The 19,939-nt window shown below is 34.1% G+C and overlaps 2 protein-coding genes across 2 annotated transcripts; both read right to left on the reverse strand.

Moving 5' to 3' along the window:
• Positions 1-4,560: 4,560 nt before the first annotated feature.
• On the reverse strand, positions 4,561-5,438 carry LOC127138743 (RING-H2 finger protein ATL14). The gene has a single exon (XM_051065249.1). The coding sequence runs from the start codon at positions 5,418-5,420 to the stop codon at positions 4,791-4,793; it is 630 nt and encodes a 209-aa protein (XP_050921206.1). The 5' UTR covers positions 5,421-5,438; the 3' UTR covers positions 4,561-4,790.
• A 2,510-nt stretch (positions 5,439-7,948) lies between these two features.
• LOC127138744 (vacuolar protein sorting-associated protein 27) lies at positions 7,949-15,044 on the reverse strand. Its single transcript, XM_051065250.1, has 10 exons — positions 14,812-15,044; positions 14,124-14,180; positions 13,986-14,050; positions 9,848-10,058; positions 9,664-9,764; positions 8,881-8,956; positions 8,710-8,769; positions 8,582-8,632; positions 8,403-8,481; positions 7,949-8,265 (listed from the first exon to the last, which is right to left on the reverse strand). The coding sequence occupies exons 1-10, from the start codon at positions 14,890-14,892 to the stop codon at positions 8,174-8,176; spliced, it is 873 nt and encodes a 290-aa protein (XP_050921207.1). The 5' UTR covers positions 14,893-15,044; the 3' UTR covers positions 7,949-8,173.
• Between the last annotated feature and the right edge of the window lie 4,895 nt (positions 15,045-19,939).

Raw genomic sequence — 19,939 nt, forward strand, 5'->3', positions numbered from 1 at the left:
TCTTTTTCTCTAAAAATTCTCCAACCCCCGGAAAATCGTGTTCTCCCCTCTAAATAGCTATGCAGTTGGGCTTTTCCTGATTTTGGGGGCCATATGCGTATTGCCCAGTCTGATACGCGTATTGCCCAGTCTCAAACGCGTACTGCACGTAAGACAGCCTCTGATACGCGTATTGCCCAGTCTGGTACGCGTATTGCCCAGTCTGGTACGCGTATCACCAGAAGCTTGTCTTATTGCTAGATTTTCCATCCCTCTGGTCATATACGTATGCTACGCGTACTGGGAAGGTCCATACGCGTATCATGTAAGGCCATACGCGTATGGACAGTAGGTTCTCCAAGAATTTGGTTTTTTTCTTCCGTTTTCTTGCTCGGGCTTAATTTCGCATCTGACGTTTGATTCCCTGAGCTTCCAGACTACTTTTTGACCTGCTAACATACCCAAAAGTGTAAAATATCCTCAAGAAATTCATAAGTAATAACACACTTCATATTATAGAATTGAGCTTATATCTAACTAAAAATGCTTCAGTTTACGCAGTTTACCTGACTTATTTACGGTTAAATAGTGAAATACCTAGCATAAATGGTGAGTGATCAGGGTCGAACCAAGAGAAGATCATGACAAGCTGAAGAAGTCAATGGTTACAAAATTTATTCGAGGATGTGAGCTTCAAACAAAAAAGGTCGAAAAACAAGTAGAGAGAAGGCTCTTAATATTTATACTCAGCACACAATTGAAAGCCCTTTATGAATGCCTATGACCACAAATGAAGTTAGGAAAGGGAAACCTTCAAATGTTTCAGGACGGGTGCCTCAAATTCAGAAAAAGGTAGTCAAAGTCCTATCCTTGCAAATAAGAATTCATAAAAAGGAACCCATGCAGTTGTCGAAAAACTGGATATCCTCTTCTCTCCATGCACTAGATGAACTAACCACTCTTAATGGTCACCGACCACAATGTTAGCGTCTTCCATGATGGCCTCAGTACTCAAAACAGAAGAAGTGCACGATAGTTTTACATCTAACCAATCTTACATCGTTGTGTCTGGGCTACATCAAAGGTTCAAATGCTCCAACACCACTGCATCGCTAGGCTCGCAACCTAAGGTTTGAAGGCGAGTCTAAATGAAATCTCTTGCAAGGTCCCTCCTTTGCATATTGACATGTATCACCTCTTTCAACAAGGTAGGAGGGGCATAGGGACCTCAAAGATATTTGTTAGTTTGCCAACATCTAATATAAGTTCATCTAACGACCTTGAAGAAGAAGTCTCTCTCTCCAAAGAAGGCTCAAATTTCACTTCTGAATCAAAGTCGTCAGTGATGGTTATAACATGTGGTCATACGTGATTGTTGCTAAAAGAAGAGTCGAGAGAATTAGAGAATAACTTAGATGATTTTTCCACTTCATAATCTCTCACTGGGTTGGCATTATTATCGCTCATTTTGGCGAGACAAAATAGAAGATGCAAAAAAGTTTGAGTGAGAAGAGTACCTTGTTCAAGAAGGTTGATGAAGCGGGAAGGATGAAAAAGATAAAGGCTTTAAACAATGTTCTGAATCACTTTTAGTAATGTTCTCGGGAAATAAAGGAACAGGGACATTTTCAGAAAGTAACTAAAAATTTGAAAGCTGAAAGGTTGTGAAAACTTCCAACTATTCAACTCACCTCTATATGAGCAATGAGAGCTGAAGGATCGAGACCAACGAATGAGGATCACAAGATCAAGGGCTAAGTTTTCACTTATGGATACACATCCACTCAAGTACACTTAAGCACTTTATGAATTGTGCCACACCCTAACTAGTTGCGTCATCGCACGTGTTAGGAATGGGTGACAAAGCGTCTCAATTATGAAACCATATTAAATATGCTTGTTCCCCATTACCTTTTCAAAAAACCGATTCCAGGAGATTCCGTTCTACATCACACTAGAATACTACCCGGAGGCCGATCAATGATACTTAAGACTTACCTCATATCTCTCAATACTCGGCCAAGCCTTGGGGCAGTTGTTTTGGACTAGCCTCAAGCCTCAAGCCCTATAAGAAGGTACATAATCTTTGATCTCCAATTTCACTTTACTCATCTTAAATCTTGAACTAACTTGAGTGTTGAAGTGCTAATAATGAGATCCACCTTACACCGTCGTAATTGAGATCAGAACTACCGTCCAAAATCAATAGTTATTCATCTCTCGCCATTTCTAATTCTTTCGTAAAGTTAGAAACATTAAATTCTGGTTTCGAACGGAACAAAACCTATAGTCATGTTAGAGGTCAAATTATCTTCACAGAGTCTTTAACAAGTTGCAAGCATTAGAATGTAGTTTTAAATTGTTTCTTAAGGTTAACAATATTTGTTATGATGATTATTGTATTACTCAAGATAAGAAGCTGAAATAGAAGATTGGAAAAGTTGAAGTTAGTCAATGCCTCTTTGTTTGTTATTTTGGTCCTTGTAGCACTCCTCCCATAAGTGATATCAATGAAATTTCTTTTCTTTTCATTCCAGCAAATAATTTCATCAACAATGTTGATGCCAATTTGTGGCATTCTAGGCCATAACATTTATTTGATAATGTTTTGAAATCTATGAACAATAACATTCTTTTCTTTTTCCATTAGTTATGTTTTTTATTCTCGTTATTGACTTATATCCTTTGGAAAGTTGAAAAGATTTCCTTTTAATATTCAAAATAACTTTAATGCTCGAGTCTTTGATCTAGTACGTTATAAAACATGAGGATCAGGTTGATGATTGTTTCAAAAAAAATCCTTTACAATGTTAGTAGATTTCACTCATAGTATATTTGACAACTCTCTGTTCACTCGAGGACATGTAGATGATCTAATTGTTTTATTGGTCCATGTCGATGATATGATCATTGAAATTCCAAGTTCTACATATTTATTAAGTCAACTCAAAGCATGTTGGCACTCCATTTCAAGTTAAACTTTATTGGATTTTTGAAGTATTTCTTAGGACTTTAAAGAGATTAATCCACTAAAGAAATTCTCTTACGTCAAAGAAAGTTGCTTGAGGAGACATGTTGAAACTAAATAATTATTTAGATGATATTAAAGGTTAGTTACTACTTGAATCTTATTTATATAAATGACTGATTGAATGATGTATTTGACAATATAAATACATGGCCCTCACACTCCTCATTTATAAATTGTTCACCATTTCCTATTTCCCAATACATATACATTTCCTATTTCCCAATACATATACATGGCAATCATTGCATATGTTGATCTAGATTGAGGAAGATGTATCTCAAAAATCTACCTATGAATTTGTATTTTTCTAGACAATGCACTTGTTGCATGAAAACCTAAGAAGTAAAAATTAGTTGTTTGATCCTCTGCAGAAGTAGAATATAGAGCATTAGATATTAGCACTTGTGTCGATTTCATCATTGTCATCGAATTTCTTTATGTTTTCTTTGAAAATGATGACTTTACGCTAACTCACATTCCTTTTATGCAAAATTGAAATTTCGCAAATAACAAATGTTCCAAGTTTTAGTACTTTGACAAAATTTCAAATGTTGTGTTGGTTGATGACTTGACACACTCAAAGGTTACATGTCTTATGCCTTATGTAAACTGATGTGCTCTTCCTTGTGTGTCTCACATGTCACGAGTCCAGTCTCACATGTCACGAGTCCAATCAAGACGTACCCAAATGTTACATGTCTTATGTAAAATGATTTGTATCTTTCAAATAATTTCAGAATTAGCCATTTCACCATTATGCCTCTTCAAGTACTCTATAAAAAAAATACTTCGCAAAATCCTAACTTTTTTTCAAAACTATTCAATCTTCTTTGCAATAATCAATTGATGTTTAGTCATAAAGCTTTCAAGATTTGTTCATTAAACATGAATTCGTATGCTCCTCAAATGTCTTCCTATACCAATTTATTTATGAGCATAGATAATGACTATATCCCCTCCAACACTAGAAATTCTCATTTTGTCTTTCTAGGGCCTCATTTTGGCCCTGAATAATGACCTTGAGCTTCATTTCTCTTGCAGGGGAAAATGAAGTCATACTTACCTCTTGTACAATAGTTTCTATCGCTAATAATGTCTACCACTTCAATTCTTCTTGAATACCTCAAATAATTCGACAAAATCAAAAAAATCTAAAACACCGATGAGATTTTGTAAACATCACTGTACTAACAAGAAATTGCTAACTCCGTTGTTCATTTATGCTGACAATCTTGTCCAACACTATGTTTATGATCATACATTGAAGACAAGTTTTATTACCTTTCATGAATAAAGAGTGATTTTGTATTGTACCTAATAAAAGTGTTTCCTTATTGTACCTAAAAAAAATGTTTCTAACTGTCTTTTATTTACAAAAATTGGTTCTTTAACTTTGGTTGCTATCTGAGTTTTTTTATACCTATGTAATTGTAATGTAATCTTACTCAAGACTCAAGAAATGAATCATTTGCTTTATTCCGAAATACAAATGTCAATTTCATTACTTTTTCTTTGTACACACTACAAAATAACCATGAATTGAAATGGAATAATCAGAAGTAGTGATATTTTATATAGATCAAATGTGAATAAAATATACACATAGTAGATAGATACAAACATAAACATAAACCTATACATACAAATTTTGTGTCTTAACATGTACTAAACTTTGTTGCATCTAACCCCAACAAAGCAACAACAAAAGAGGATTTTGACTTAAGCTAAGAAAATTTCAACAAATAATGAATTTCCCTAATCTATGATCATCTTATAATAATCAACAAGACAAAAGATCATCACCAAAGAGATAAAGAAGTCTCTCGACAGCCCAACTAGGTTGATTAGGAGAAACACAATCGCTCAAAACTCCGGAAGAAACCGCATCAGTACTAATCAAAGGAGCCCTACAAAGTGGACAAGTTTGATTATGATTCTCATTCTCATGACCATGTTCCAACCATTTATCGATACATTCTCTATGAAACACGTGACAACAGTTCATCAATTCTCTAACCTCGTCTTCCATTTTCATCTTGTTCAAACAAACGGCACATGTGGTAGAAGAGTCCTGTGTTTCCGGATGTCTTTCTATGATTTCTCCGAAGCTGGTTAATGGTAACATTTGACAACAATGTTGTTGGTGTTGGTGTTGGGATGTGTTTCGGTTTTTGATCGTTTTGAAAAGGAAACAGAGGATCCATCTTAGAAGTGCGAGGATTAGAGCTGCTTCGTATATGGATTGGGTTAGGGTGAAATTGGAGATGGATTGTTGGGTCATTTTGAAAATGTTGGAATTAGGGTTTGAGGGAGTGGGGGAAGTTGGAATGAATTGTGTGGGTTGGTTATAAAGGAAATTTTGTGTATGGTGGAGGCAACTACTTTGCTTTTTCTTTCTTTTTTCTTTCATTTGCCTTTGCTTTTTTACTTTCACTATATCTTATACTATCTTCTATGTTCTTTCCTGTTTTTCCTTTTCAAAAAATATTTCTTTCTTTTTTTTAAACTTTTTTCTTTATTTTTTTTTATTGTCGGTACTCAAAATTTCATTTAATTGATTCATTTGTTATTTGAAGAGTTATGTTATTTTGACTCATAAATTTTGAAAACAAAAAGGTACATCTAGAGTGAACTTTTATTTAGATTCAATGCTAGCTACAACACTTTATAAGAACATGGAGAGTGTTATAACTACTTTGAGCTAGGAGTATGTGATTACTTATGTTGCAAGTAATTTGGTGTATTGTGTTGTGTTCTTCTAGCATTGTTTATATTAATAATATCTTTTTTTTATTTTGGAGCATGATAAATACTATTCACGTCAAGTTTACACAAAAGAATTAAGTTTTTGGAGAAATTAGATCTTATGTGAGAAAATTTGAGAATTATTCTAAGTTTGCAAGATTCTAAGGATTTCTTTTTAACCTATCTTCTGACCAATTGAGAATCTATTTCTATGTGTTTTGTTCTATCATGAAAAGTTAAATTTGATGTTATGTGGAGTGAATTTTAGTTATGGTCGTATAAAACAAATATTCTAACACAAGTGATATTGAGATCTTTAAACAAATATAGTAGTTATTGTAACTCACAAGTGGATGTGAAGAAAGTTTTATACTCAACTCTACAAAGGGGATTTGACACATTTTTTGCGCGTCAAGAAACAAAAGACGATCATGTGAAAATGCAAAAGTCTAAGATGGACCTCCTAGGATCAATACACTTTGTCCAATCTACATGAATATCGCTTAGAATTTATAATTTTTAACTTTTAGAAAATAAAAATGTGCGGCATGGATTATATTTAAGGTATTAAATCACTCTATAACTAGCTTTGAAATGTGTAAATGTTGGTGAATGTAAGAATTCCCTCAATTCTTGTGTGGTTAAAATGATGTCATGCTTGGTAATATTGAAGTAAAGTAATTTGTCAATCAAACTTCTATAAGAAGATACATCATCAATGGGTTTAATGTTCTCTCAATAAAATGACTAGAAGATTCTAACAGATATAGATTACATTTTTGTGAGATTGAAATTTCTTATTTTTGAATGTACAACTTCTAAACTAATGAAACATTTGAGCAATCCCAAATCCTTGATCATGAATATTTATCAAGAATGGCCTTGATTATGGCAAACTCTCTATAAGGGAAGCTCCGATTGAAATAATGGTGTAAAGGCTTGCTTGAGATGAAGAAAAGAGAATGTGATACAGATTATTGTAGGGTGAAAAAACAGACCCGTCTCGTAGTAGATATCCATTTTATCCGTATTTTTCTTAAAGTTGACCAAAATTGTAAGTCTTCATTTTTTCCGGGTGCAGACATTAACAAATTTCTTTTATAGGATGCAAAGCCCACATTGTCCGGTCTAACCGCCCTCATTTATCATTTAATTAGTTGTGTTTCTTAAATGATTAATGAGTTGATGTTGAAGTGTATTCAAATATCAATTCATTTAATTAAATGTTTATCCACCGTCCTTTTATAATTAAGAATAAAAAGTAAACGATTAGTCCTCAAGACTCTTCCGCGTGTGAACAGTTGCAAAATGTGAGAGGGCAGTGTAAAGAAAAAGTTTGACGTATGAAACTATGAATCGAATATTTTTGTCAAATAGCTCATTCCAGCTAGTACAGTTGTATCACAAGATTTGGTAATGGATCTTTTTATTCTATTATTCATATCTTCTTTATTTCCACTTGTATAAAAAAGTAGTAATGTTAATGTATATTTATATTCTCAATGAATTACAAAAGCACATACGTAATACATAATTATATTTTAATACATCAAATCCACGCAAGGTCACTCACAAACCACTTGAAACATTATTGTAATGGAGGTCTGTGATTGACCGTTTTAGCTTTAATAAAACATGTTTTAATAAAGTATTATCGTGTTAATAAACTATTGGGAATTATAGTTAAGAGATTGATCATGTATGATACAGTTGTTGGAATGATGCAATTTTTGTTAGGTGGAAGATAAAGGTTTCATTCCCTTGCTTACCAAATCAAACAACTTTTTTATACAAGATCATGAAACGTCATAAGGACCCATCTGCATGTGTTGATTCCTAACATCCTAGTCAGATCCAACATGTATACACTAACATTTACCATAATTTGGGTGAGAAGTACAATGAACATGACAAGGAGGAATGGGTAGTGTATAAATGGTGGGGTGCATGTGATGGAAAATGATCACACAGTCAACTATGACTCATTACTTGCAATTGAAGGTAAAAGAAATGAAAAAAGTTTTCAAACACACTTTTTATTATCAAAAAATGCAAAAGTTTGGTTTTCCTTAAATGGGATCTAGAATTTACTTGTTGTAAACAGAGAAAATATGAATTCTAAAAGTTTGTTTCCCTAAATAAGTACATCTGACTCTGACTCAGATTCTCAGTTATTTCCAAATACTGAGGGTATACACACACAAAAAAACACTTTTAATTCAAACATTGTAAAAAAATGTTCAATATGTCATACACCAAACAGATTTAATCTGGATAAATTCTAAGATGTGTCTTAAATAGGTTGACATGTGAATGGGAGAAAGAGATGAATTGAACTTCAGTTCTGGCACATTATATAGTGTAGCAGAGTTACATTGGGGCACCACATAAGCAGGCTACAAATAAAAGTAAGAGTATTCAATTACTTTGGTCCATTGATCTGCTTTCTTCAATTTTCTGTCGCATTTTGTATTGAAGTGTAACAGGAGCACAATCTAAAGGCGTTTCTCCTGAATAAGCAGAGCAGCGAGTTAGGGTTTGCATTCGTTCATGAAAAATTGTTGGCTATTATTACTTTCAAATCATTGCAGAGGATCAGGCTGAAATTGTAATTGGCTGAAATTTAAGAAGGGAAAGTATTAATTACCTTGTGCATTTTTATACTCCAGGCTTGCCCCCGAATCCATGAGAATGAAAACTATATCAGTTTGATTGAAAACAGCAGCCTACAGAGAATACAACAATTAGTTTCCACTATATGATCAAGAAAAACAGAATTACTTACACAGGCATGAACATAAACACACAGAAGAGTGGGAGAGATACCAAATGCAATACAGACAGTCCTTGCTTATCTCTGTAATTTGCATCCACACCCTGCACATATGGAATTCATGAATAGTACTTCCCTCAAAAAAGAAAACTATAAAGGTGCATCATTTGAAAGAAAATACCTCTTTAAGAAGTTTTTTTACAGCAGCAATATCACCATTTTTTATTGCTTCTCGTAAACCCTGAGAACATCACATCAAATTCACATATGACATGGAAGTTGCAGCAACCAAGTTCTATTTGCACGATGCCATATAAGAAATTAAAAAATCTACACAATAAAAAACATTTACCTCTCCATTAACTTCATAATTCATTTGGGGTTTGTTTGAGGTACCACTAGATGCATTACCGGGGTTAAACGTAGAACTGCAAATTTTGCATCATAAACTATCATAAAGAAATCAAGTGCATAATTAAGTAATGAGTTGGCAATTGTAACCTTTATGAGATAATTGCTTTATAAATATTCAACATCCTAAAGAAAAATCTGCATACTAAAAATATCAAGTTTTTATAACAAATATGTCACTTTATTTCTCTAGTTCACAAAAAGGAATAGAACTATAACACAGTCGACCAACTACCAAGGCTGTTTTGGCTGGAGCAAAACTCCAGAATATTCAGACAGAAATCCCCTCCTTATTTCCATGGGAAATGTTTTTTTTTCAAAGTATAGGCTTCAGCGGATGAGACATGGAAATGCTAGACCTTCCTCATTACCATCTCAACCAAGAAACTTATAAAAATGCAACATAAATTTCTTGTCAGTTGGAAAGTCTTCACTTCTAGGGAAGTGCTTTTTTTCTAGTAGGACTAATGAGCTTGTAAAACTTGTTATAGTGTCGGAACTAAACTTGTTAAGGAAATGAGAATGTGATTTCAAGCTTTCAAAAGAAGAAATTCCTTTCTTTTACTCTACCTTACCAGTTATTTTATCCACACAGGCTGGAGAATTATCATTACCCCAAGATGCAAACTATATATTGGAATCCTCTACTGTGTGCCAAAATTGATTCAAAACATGTATATTACTGATCTTACCACAAAAATAATATCTGCCAATCAGTCCCTACCTAAACTTGTTCGTGGAAGTGGAACTTCTATTTTTGGAAACATTATCTGTCTTCTTGGGTTTAGGATTTGATGGAGCTGTAACAACTGGGGTGGATTTCTTCTGTAACAAAGAATGAAAAATAGAAAAATAATGAGTTTGTGGATTGCATTAAAAAAGTATCTAAAGGCAAAAAGAATTATCACCTCCTGGGGGAGTGCATCAGAGGAAGTGGCAGAAGCTTCACAAATACAAAGTGGCATTCCACACTTACACTCTTTAACACCCGGCACAAGCTTATTATCTGCAGTAGGTGGTCTTTTTGAATCATCATTTGCATCAATATCTAATTCAGAAACTGCATCTGTTATTCTGTTTACTCCATCTGAAGAAGCTTGTGGTACACCCTTCCCAGATCTGTGCCAAATAAATTATGTAATGTATAAGTGCTTCCTAAATATCATTGATCTCATTTAGACATAATGATATCATTACATTAAGAAAAAAAATAGTATATTGTTATAGTATTAAAAAAAATTCTAATGTCAAGAAATGAGATGGGCTTCATGTTGGATGAATAATGGGTTTTGATATGTTTGCAGTCCAAAATTGCAAGAGGAATAACAATTTGTAGTTTCTCAAGAAACGCATATACCTGCTGAATTATTAATAAATATCGCATCAATCATGTAACTTTTGTAAGATTAGATTTGCGGCTTCTACTTAGTATAAAGTAAGCGGTTTTTCAAAGGAAATTTCAATTTTCCCAAATATATATGTTGAGGGATTGGGAAGCTTTGCTTCTTTGATGTGTTCTTTTGTTCACTCTTCAACTTTAGTCTCTTAAACATTAGTTTATTATCCTCTAAATCCATCCGTGTCTTTATGAAATTCTTCTTATATCAAATTAAATCATTACAACTCTTGCATTTAGTTTTAAATGAAAATACTTTCTTCATCAGAAAAAACAAACAAAATATTACCACTGAATATGATAAGTATCTAAGTACTTGGGAACCCACCCTTAAAAGCTATTCCCTCCGGTCACAATTATAAGCAAAAATAACTACTTTCACACGAATTAAGAAAGTTAGTTAAATGTAATTAATTTTCTTGATTTCATGTGCAATCAATGTAAAATTTACTATAATATCCTTAATTATATTTGATAAATCAACTATCAACATTAAATGTTGTTGAATTAAATTAAGAGTATACTAGTAATACAAGCATTAATTAGTTTGAAAATTAATGACTTTTACTTATTATAGTGACCAAGATAAAAGGTCTTTTTTTTTTCTTATAATAGTGACCAGAGGGAGTAGCTATTAAGGAGGAAGAACCAAGCCACGGATATGCTCCACAGAGCATCCCATCACATACTGTTCGATGTGGGACTTGGGCACCCCATGTTATCTAAGTACTTATCATATCACATTAGCACTGCACCTGGGAGCCAACATTCTGGCGGTTGGCATTCTACAGCCCTTTACTCAGCCATTTTTGGTCATCCCCTCCATAGGTAGGGCTTTCCAGGCCACCAACAGCCAGCTCTGATACCAATTGATTGGCATCTAGGCACTTGAGGAACCCACTCTTAAAAGCTACCTATCAAGGGGGAAGAACCAAACCACTTAAATACTCCACCGAGTATCCCATACTACTCGATGTTGGATTTGGGTACCCCATAATGCCCAAGTCGCTATCAAAATGCTTGAGAGCATTTTCAAGACAAAAAAACTAGAATACTAAGGTCAACTAGCTATTGAGCTGAAAGCTCGCATTGCATTGAACCCAAACTATAGACCAAGATGTGCTTAATTCCACGGATTTGATCATTCTTTATGTATGCATGGCCTCCCATGTAAGCAAATAGGAAGAAAACTTTGCTATTAGGTTATTCTTAAAACTATAGACTTTGGCCTGATCTCAGTAGACTACCACTCATTACTCAATCATAACATAGTGCACTGGTCCCTATACAATGTATACTAGAAAGAATCCAATAACAAGTTCAGACATTTATGGTTGAAAGTATCACAAACTCCACCAAACAAGGTGCACAAATCAAATTTAACTATCAGTTGCTCATGAAGTTGAACAGCTATACAGAATTCTAAAAACATATTGGCTTAACAAATGTAATTTTTCCTATTAGAGATAAGAATAAACCTAGCCAGTTTAACTAATCAAAACCCTTGTAACTAACTGTGCTGAGTCAGCACAGTTAGGCTCAGCTCTAAATACCTAGTTACATCTCGTTGTAACTAACTTTACAAAACTGAAATGAAAATTCAGTTAGATCAAACTAACTTCTCTCTCTCTCTCTTCTCTCTCCTCTCTTTCTTTCTTCTTCATGCATTTCTCGGTTTCTATTATTGCTTTTTAGCATGCAAAGAAAAATACCCAGTTTTGTATTCAAATGATAAATTGAAAGGCTAAATCATGCCCTTACAGGTTTAGGGTTTGTCTCCAGCAGGTGTGACCCCTCCCTATTTACTTTAGCCTCTTCTACATACACTATATTCATGTAGTCTATGTAGATGACATTATTGTCACTGGAAACTCTCCTAAACATATCCAACTTTTGATAAGCATACTGAATGCACTATTTGCTCTCAAACAGCTTGGTAAGTTGGAGTACTTCCTAGGATTGAAGTAAGACATCTTCAAGATGGCTCTCTCTTCCTAACTCAGACCAAGTACATCAAGGATTTGCTTGAAAAGGCCAAAATGCTTGAAGCCAAGGGAGTGCCAACTCCAATGATCTCTAGTCTCAAACTTTCCAAGCATGGAACTGAACTTCTAAGCAATCCTACATTCTCCAGATCCATTGTTGGTTTGAGTGGTTAAAGTCCCACATCGCGTATGAATGGATGGAATGTTGGATTTATAAGAGAGATGACCCATTTACCTAACATCTTAAGGTTTTGGATTGAGATGTAGTGTCTCTCTCGTGGTCCTTGAGCATTAGTCTCATTGGTGCTCCCGACTCTCCCGGACTTTCCAACAGTGGTACCAGAGTCGTGGTTCGGCTTGGTGGGAGAGCGGGAGCTGGATCCAGTGTTGGATCCTGTTATAGGATGTGGGGACTCACTTTTGTGAGGGGGAATGTTAGGTGCAAGTGTGAGTGGTTAAAGTCACACATCGCCTATGAATAGGTGGAATGTTGGATTTATAAGAGAGATGACCTATTACATAACACCTTAAAGTTTTGAGTTGAGATGTGGTGTCTCCCTCTCTTGTGGTCCGGAGCATTAGTCTCATTGGTGCTCCCGACTCTCCCGGACTCCCCAACTGTTGAAACTATCATCACATATCGCAAGTTGTTTTTATTTTTAAGGAAAAAGTATTATCCTCTTAACTCATCCACGTTTTCATGAAATTCTTCTAGTATACTACAAAATTAAATCCACATAGCTCTTCATATAGCTTAAAATGAAATTACCTTCTTCACTAGAAAAAAGACACAATATTACCGCTGAAATGCTTGAGAGCATTATCAAGATAAAAATAATCTAGAATATTAAGATGAACTAGCCATTGAGCTGATAGCTCACATGGCACTGAACCCAGTCTTACAGACCAAGGTGTGTTTAATTCCTCGGGTTTGATTCTTTTCTAGGTGTTCATGGCCACCCATGTGAACAAATAGGAAGAAATATTATGACGGATGACCTCACCTCTATTTTAAAAGGACACTTAACAAGTCTCTAGAACTATTTACATGAGAAGAAATGCATTGAATCCAATCTTACACAACCACTGTACAACTATACTTAACAAGTCTGCGCTATTTTTTCCTTCTCTAAGTGGTAGTAAGTTCCTAATTTCTTTTAAACGGAAGTTTATTAGACACTGAGAATTACAGCTACCTTAAACTCAACTACAAACTAAATTTCCAGCCTTTTTATATTTCTAACATATCATCATAACTTAACATGATCATCAATTCTTCATTATTAGGTTGTTCACAAAGTATCTTTGCAAAGACTTTGGCCTGAACTTAGTGAGATGAAACTAGTTCAAAAAATCAATTTCCCATTGAGTTCTGTTCCTTACTCAATCACAAAATAAGTGTACAGTGGTCACTATACACTGTACACTAGAAAAAATTACTAATATTAAGTTCACACATTTATAGTCAAAAATATTGTAAGTTCCACCAAAAAAGTAGAAGAAAAGTGGACAAATGACATTGAACTTTCAGTTGCTCGTAAAGTTGAACATCTATACAGAATCCTAAAAACATGTATGCAGACAAAACACCTAGTTTTGTATCCAAATGACGAAGATAATTGAAAAACAATAACAAGATACAAAGTTTATGAGGAAGTAATTTACCGCGAATTGTTGAAACAATCAGCACATACACGGACATTGGAGTAAATGCCGAATTGAGGTAAAGCCTGCGTAGAAAAACATTGGTCAATGAAGTTCATCAAGGATTATACTCTGAACTGAAAAAACAAAACTACGCACCATTTGATCTGATGAATGTTCATTGCACAATGTTCTCCCACAAGACCGGCAGTGATGCTGCATACGCACCGCACAAAAAAAGTATACAGTATAGTGTCAGTTCCTAGTAGAATTTATACACATTGCCTTGAAGAGTATAGTTTGATTTACAAATGGTTCATTCGTGATTTATACACATATGCATAGATTGTTAGAGCAAATAGTTCATTCTTTATGTAAAATTGAACAAGTAGCAGGCCATGAAGCTTGGCCACCAAAAACACATACCTTAACACATTGACACAGATAATAATTTTAAAAAATGAATAAATCAAACTATCCCAAATGTCAGTGTCGGTTTCGGACATGCACAACTGGCACAACTGATACAGACCCACCTTTTTTTTCCTGAGATATCTGTGCTACTAAAATTGTAATTTTGGAAAGTTACAGAACTAATAGTAGTTGTACATCTTAAATAAGCATTCAATCAAAACTGTTTGCATTATTACATTCTTAACTGAAAATTGGGATTTTGGCCTAAAGAACAAAAATTACCGATCCGATTAAATTTCACTACAAAGTAAACCCCAAATTGATAAACATAGAGCAAAGTGTGTGAATTTGATATTATGCAAGAAAATGAAAACTCTGAAATTGGAATTGAAAACATGCAAAGCGTGTAAGAGAAATGGAGGGTATTCTTCACCCGTCTCCTGAAGGTGTTGAAACTGCAACTGCAGACAACACATCGTGCTGCTTCTTGAAAAGGAGGAGCTTCTGTTGACATTTTCTATATTCGCCAAAATTAGGGTTTCTTCTTTTGCTCTTACGAATTTTCAGTATTTTTTGTTCATCAATTCGTTACCGAGAAGGATCGATTCATTGCTTCAATGGAGAAGTCGCTGACGGAGATTGTGATCTTCTAATAAATTTGTCAAAATAAATAAATAAATATATATAAATAATATTTCATTTGTTCTTTTCTTCTCTCAAAATAGGTTTATAATTCTTAATTATTTATAAAAAAAATAATTTAATTTAATTTAGAGATTAATTAGTATTATGTCAGAGTAAAAAGTTTTACACCGTCGATTTATCACCATCATCCGTTTGTATTACTTTATAGATTTTTAAAATAAAAGTCGAACATCTTTTAATATCTGACGTCTATAATTAACTAATGGTGTAAAATCCTTTAACACAGTTGATGTATTTCAATTAAACTCTTTAATTTAATATTCCGCTTTAATTAATTAACTAAATAAAAATATTATAAACGAGCCTTTTAACTTAATTTCTATTAACCTATTTGATCCCTTCTAAATTTATGAATTTATAGTAAAAAAAAAATATTAAATTTTAGTGATGTGGCTTTATAGCAGTAACATTGATATAAATCTGAATTAGTATATGTAATTAAAAATGTATAGGGTTAAAACTGCATGGGTTTTGTTTTCAACCTCCGAAAACAAAATCACACAGTTTTAATGGGATATCAGTTTTTAAGTATATATCTTGATTCAAATTTGTATTAATATTCTTGCTGTCACGCCACGTCACCAGAACTTAGAAATTGACATAAATGATCAAATAGGATAATGAAAGTGAAGTTAAATGACTAACTTGTAACCTTTTTAGTTAAAATCATAAAGTATAATATTAAATTAAACTAAGGGACTAAACATGTATTTGACATTTATAATTTTATTATATTTAACTATTTTACTAACAATAATTAATAAATATGTTTTAGTAAATAACACTTGTAATTGTAATGGTAGACAATTCTAAAATACGTTGCATATCATTTATTAAAGAAAATTAATTTCAACATACATAATGGAAGGCTCGAGCGCAAGAACACGCCACCTCGAAGACATGTTGATGGAGAACACATTTCAACCCCTCAACATTGTCGATTAGAGGAAAGGTACAATGCGGAAGGGTTTAAGAGACGCAACATCTTGCAACCCAAGTACTACGAAGGGCAAAACGAGTCTGATCTATTAGGCATATCCGTTTTTCTACGTTTTTTTTTGGCATAACGGGTTTATATTTTAGACTTGCACCCTCTAATATGTTCACCTTGTCCCGTCCTCATTTTTTTGCAGGGTGACCCAAATTTTAGGCTCGCACCATCAAATATGCTCATCTCGTCCGTCCTCTTTTTTCTACGGCTTTTGCAGGAGCGAGCATGCTCGTTTGCCATCCCTATCGGGCACCATTGTCAAAATTAGGAGAATTTTATCGATGTAATGAAAGAAAAAATTAGGCGACTCAAGAATTAAGGTAAAACTTATCGATAACAAAAGAAGGCCCCGAGGAAGCACTTCCATTTCAAAGTTAGCGACCTAAACATCTTCCATAGGCACTTTGAGATGGAAAAAAATATGAATGAGGACATCATCCAACTTCTCTTCATAGATGATATCAATGAGGATTTCTTACCAAGACGGATCTAGATTCCAACAATAGAAGAGTGTAATGATAAAATAAACTCATAAGAGAAATTGACTTCCTTCAACGTCATAATGTAACTCCAAAAGGGCTTGATACCTTAAAATGCATCATCTCTACATGTAATTTAAAGAGATGCACATTTTTATGACTCTATAACCTCCAAAGAAGTTTCATCCATTTGTGGAAGCAACTAGCTAATAAATTTGTTTCAATATTCTCCACAAGTTAGATAACACAGTGAAGTTCAATGTACTCTGATGGTTTTCGGGAGAAGTAGGATAAGCCCATTAACTCCTCCATGGATCATTTCAGCAAAGATATATATTATATCAAGAACCTCAAGCAAATTGTGGCCCTACACGTGCTAGTAACATGTCTCAAGCCAAGTTTGTTTTTTGACTCACTAGCATGTCGCTTATCTAATATACTATATGAGCTAAGTAAAAGGGCACAAGATTACATAACCTTGAAAGAAATATTTACAACAAAGTGAGGAGATTACAAGAGTTCCCCTCATAAAAGTCATTATCGGGGTAAAGGGAGAAATGATTAAGGGAACGATACTTCTCCAACTTTGCCCATTAATAGAGAAACGTCGGATAATTTTTTGAGATGCGTACGAATTTATCCTCATCAATATACCTCGATAATAGGAGAGTAAACCTAATGCATACAAGAGGATATATTATAAGTACCATTGCATTCATGAAAACTTCATTATGACTGCCAAGGGCTAAAAACCCAGATTGAAAGGTTCATCGGTGATGGTTACTTACAGAAGTTATGGACGAGAAAGATCGGACTAAGGAAACAAATAGGTTCATACTTCTAAGGGGGTCCTCAAAATCATCGTGACCTCATAAATATTCAAATAAACCAAATAGGGTGTACATTAGATACTATATAAAATGTATGAGTTTAATACCTCATCCTATGGAAATCAACCTCGTCTTGGAAGGATTTGTCATACGAATGACACTCTAACAGTAGAAGAAATAGGCGCCTTGATATCTAAAATTAAACTACATATTTACATAACTAAGGTTTGTGAAAAGGTTATAAGGGCGCAGACAAGCAACAAGACGATCACATGGTTATGTAGAATACATGGTGAATTGCAACAACATATACAGTCTTATCAATCAAGGAAACCTAGCTAATATCATATTTAGTGATGCATAGAAGTAACTAAGACTACACAATACAATCCTAAATCCATACATAAAACATTGGTAGGATTCTTTGGTAACAACGTTGAACTTTTGAGATTCATAGAAGTCTTCTTGGCCTTCGCAATAGACGTCAATTCCAAGTCAATACATAAAAATTACAGTCGCGTTAATTGTGCCAACAAAAAACAGAGAATTTTAAGAAAATTATCATATCCACGAAGATTATATTAAACTTGTATAAGGACAAGGCGATTGCACTTGTAAATTCATCGTAGTGAGTGAGTAACAAAAATGAGGGTGCATAGAGCATGATTGATTTGTGTGTATGATAGCCAACTAAAGGTATGCAAAGATAATGATAAAAATGATTAACTTTCCCTTTTGAATCATTTACTTATATATGTAAGAACTCTTAACTAATCATATAATTATTCCATCTTAATTATGACATTTTACAAAACATGGAATTATGACTTCGCAATCCCCTAACTACTAGGAGTCTTCAATTGCAAGCCAACCTGATTCGTCAAGCAGCCCCTTGTCTACTAGGAGTATTCAATTGCAATGACAGAGGTTTTATGTCACATAAAATAAGATGAAAATTTTACAAAACACAAAAATTACGACCTCGTAACCCCCTAATTATTGGGAGTTTTCAATCTTAAAGTACCACCCAGCTACTCTACTATGAGTCTTCAATCGCAACGAAGAAGGTTTTATAGTGCGTAAAACTAGACTAACGGACGAGATTATTCATTTCGCAATAGGAAATATAATTACAATCACATGGTTTTTCTAATCGGATAAACAATTTAGTGTTAAGCCTTCTTGCCATCTAAATTAATTTTCAAATTTTGTAGACAGTAGAATGCATTATACACAAATAAAACTATATAACTATAAGGAAATATTCATTACAAAAAAAACAACATAAAATTACAAGAATCACATGTTTAGGCTAGAGTCATCAATATGGAACATAATCTAAGGGAACTAGTCATTCGTCCTGAGGGGATTAATGGTTTTTAGAATTAAGAAGCAAAGATAAAGACTTATAATTATGAAGAACAAGATCCTAATGATAAACTTCATTTTTGTTCCATTTAGGAATCAGAAATGGATGAAGTTGAATAACTAATGATCTTGAACAATGACTCTAATCTCCATTTACAACGGCGTAAGGTGGACATGCATGGTTAGCACTTAAACTCCCACGTAAGTTCAAGATTCAAGATAAGATAGTGAAAGTGGATTTCAAAGAATGTATCTTGCTCTTAGCATGTGAACTGATATTATACTATGGGTCAAATGGAGTGGATTTGAGATGGATTAGGCCTTAGTCATTTGGGCCTTTGGCCGGTCCAGAACAGTTGCCCCCAAGGCTTTGTCGGGCACTAAAAGAGTCGGGGGAAGCCTTAAGTGGTGTTGGGCGACCTTCAGGATGTGGTCCGGTGTGATATGGAACTGAAACGCTTAGAATCAGTTGAAAAAATAGTGGGGAACAAGTGCATTAAATGTGGTCTCATCATTGAAACACTTCATAACCCTCTTCTGACACGTGAAGTGGTGTGACTAGCTAGTGTATATCGAGGTTTATAGTGCACTCGAGTTAGCGCGTATCCACAAGAGAAAATATAGTTGTTGATCTTGAGACTTCTTTCTTTAGTTGGTCTGAACCCTTCATGAATATTTGTAAGTTTTAGCAACCTTCAGTTTTCAAACTTATTGTTACTTTCCCATAAGGTTTTTCATTTCCTCTTCTTTGAAAGTACCTACTAGAAGCGATTTTTAGCGTTTTTTTAAAGCTTTTGCTTCTCTTCCTTTCTTCCTGCTTCGCCAATTTCACATAACCAGATACCATCATAACTCAAGCTTTTAATCTTCAATATTTTTCGTTTTCTAGTCAGGATAAACAATAGTACTTTTAACCTAATGAGTGATTATGAGAGAAAAACTTTGTTTGCCTCGAGAATGGGGGTGTCATCTGATTCTCATCTCTCTCCTCTTAGTAGTAATTACCCAGAACCAGAAATTATATCTTTATCTGGTGATTTTGATTCAGAAAGGGTATTTGGGAATTCCTTGCAGGAAGAACCCTTTTCATCTGGTTCATTAGACGTCACTTTATCAAACATTGGCGGAGGAATTAACCATGTTGAGGTCCCTAAACCACCTCGCGTCTTAACAAAATAGAAAATACTA

This window comes from Lathyrus oleraceus, chromosome 4, assembly GCF_024323335.1.
Source record: "Lathyrus oleraceus cultivar Zhongwan6 chromosome 4, CAAS_Psat_ZW6_1.0, whole genome shotgun sequence".
Lineage (NCBI taxonomy): Eukaryota > Viridiplantae > Streptophyta > Magnoliopsida > Fabales > Fabaceae > Lathyrus > Lathyrus oleraceus.

Excerpts from the sequence above, each read along its gene's own strand:
- LOC127138743 (XM_051065249.1), bottom strand. The coding sequence starts at position 5,420 with ATGAAAGAAAAAAGAAAGAAAAAGCAAAGTAGTTGCCTCCACCATACA.
- LOC127138744 (XM_051065250.1), bottom strand. The coding sequence starts at position 14,892 with ATGTCAACAGAAGCTCCTCCTTTTCAAGAAGCAGCACGATGTGTTGTC. Across the intron at positions 9,765-9,847 it reads CTGATGCACTCCCCCAGGAG|AAGAAATCCACCCCAGTTGT; the intron begins GTGATAATTCTT and ends TCTTTGTTACAG. Across the intron at positions 8,633-8,709 it reads TAAAAAAACTTCTTAAAGAG|GGTGTGGATGCAAATTACAG; the intron begins GTATTTTCTTTC and ends CCATATGTGCAG.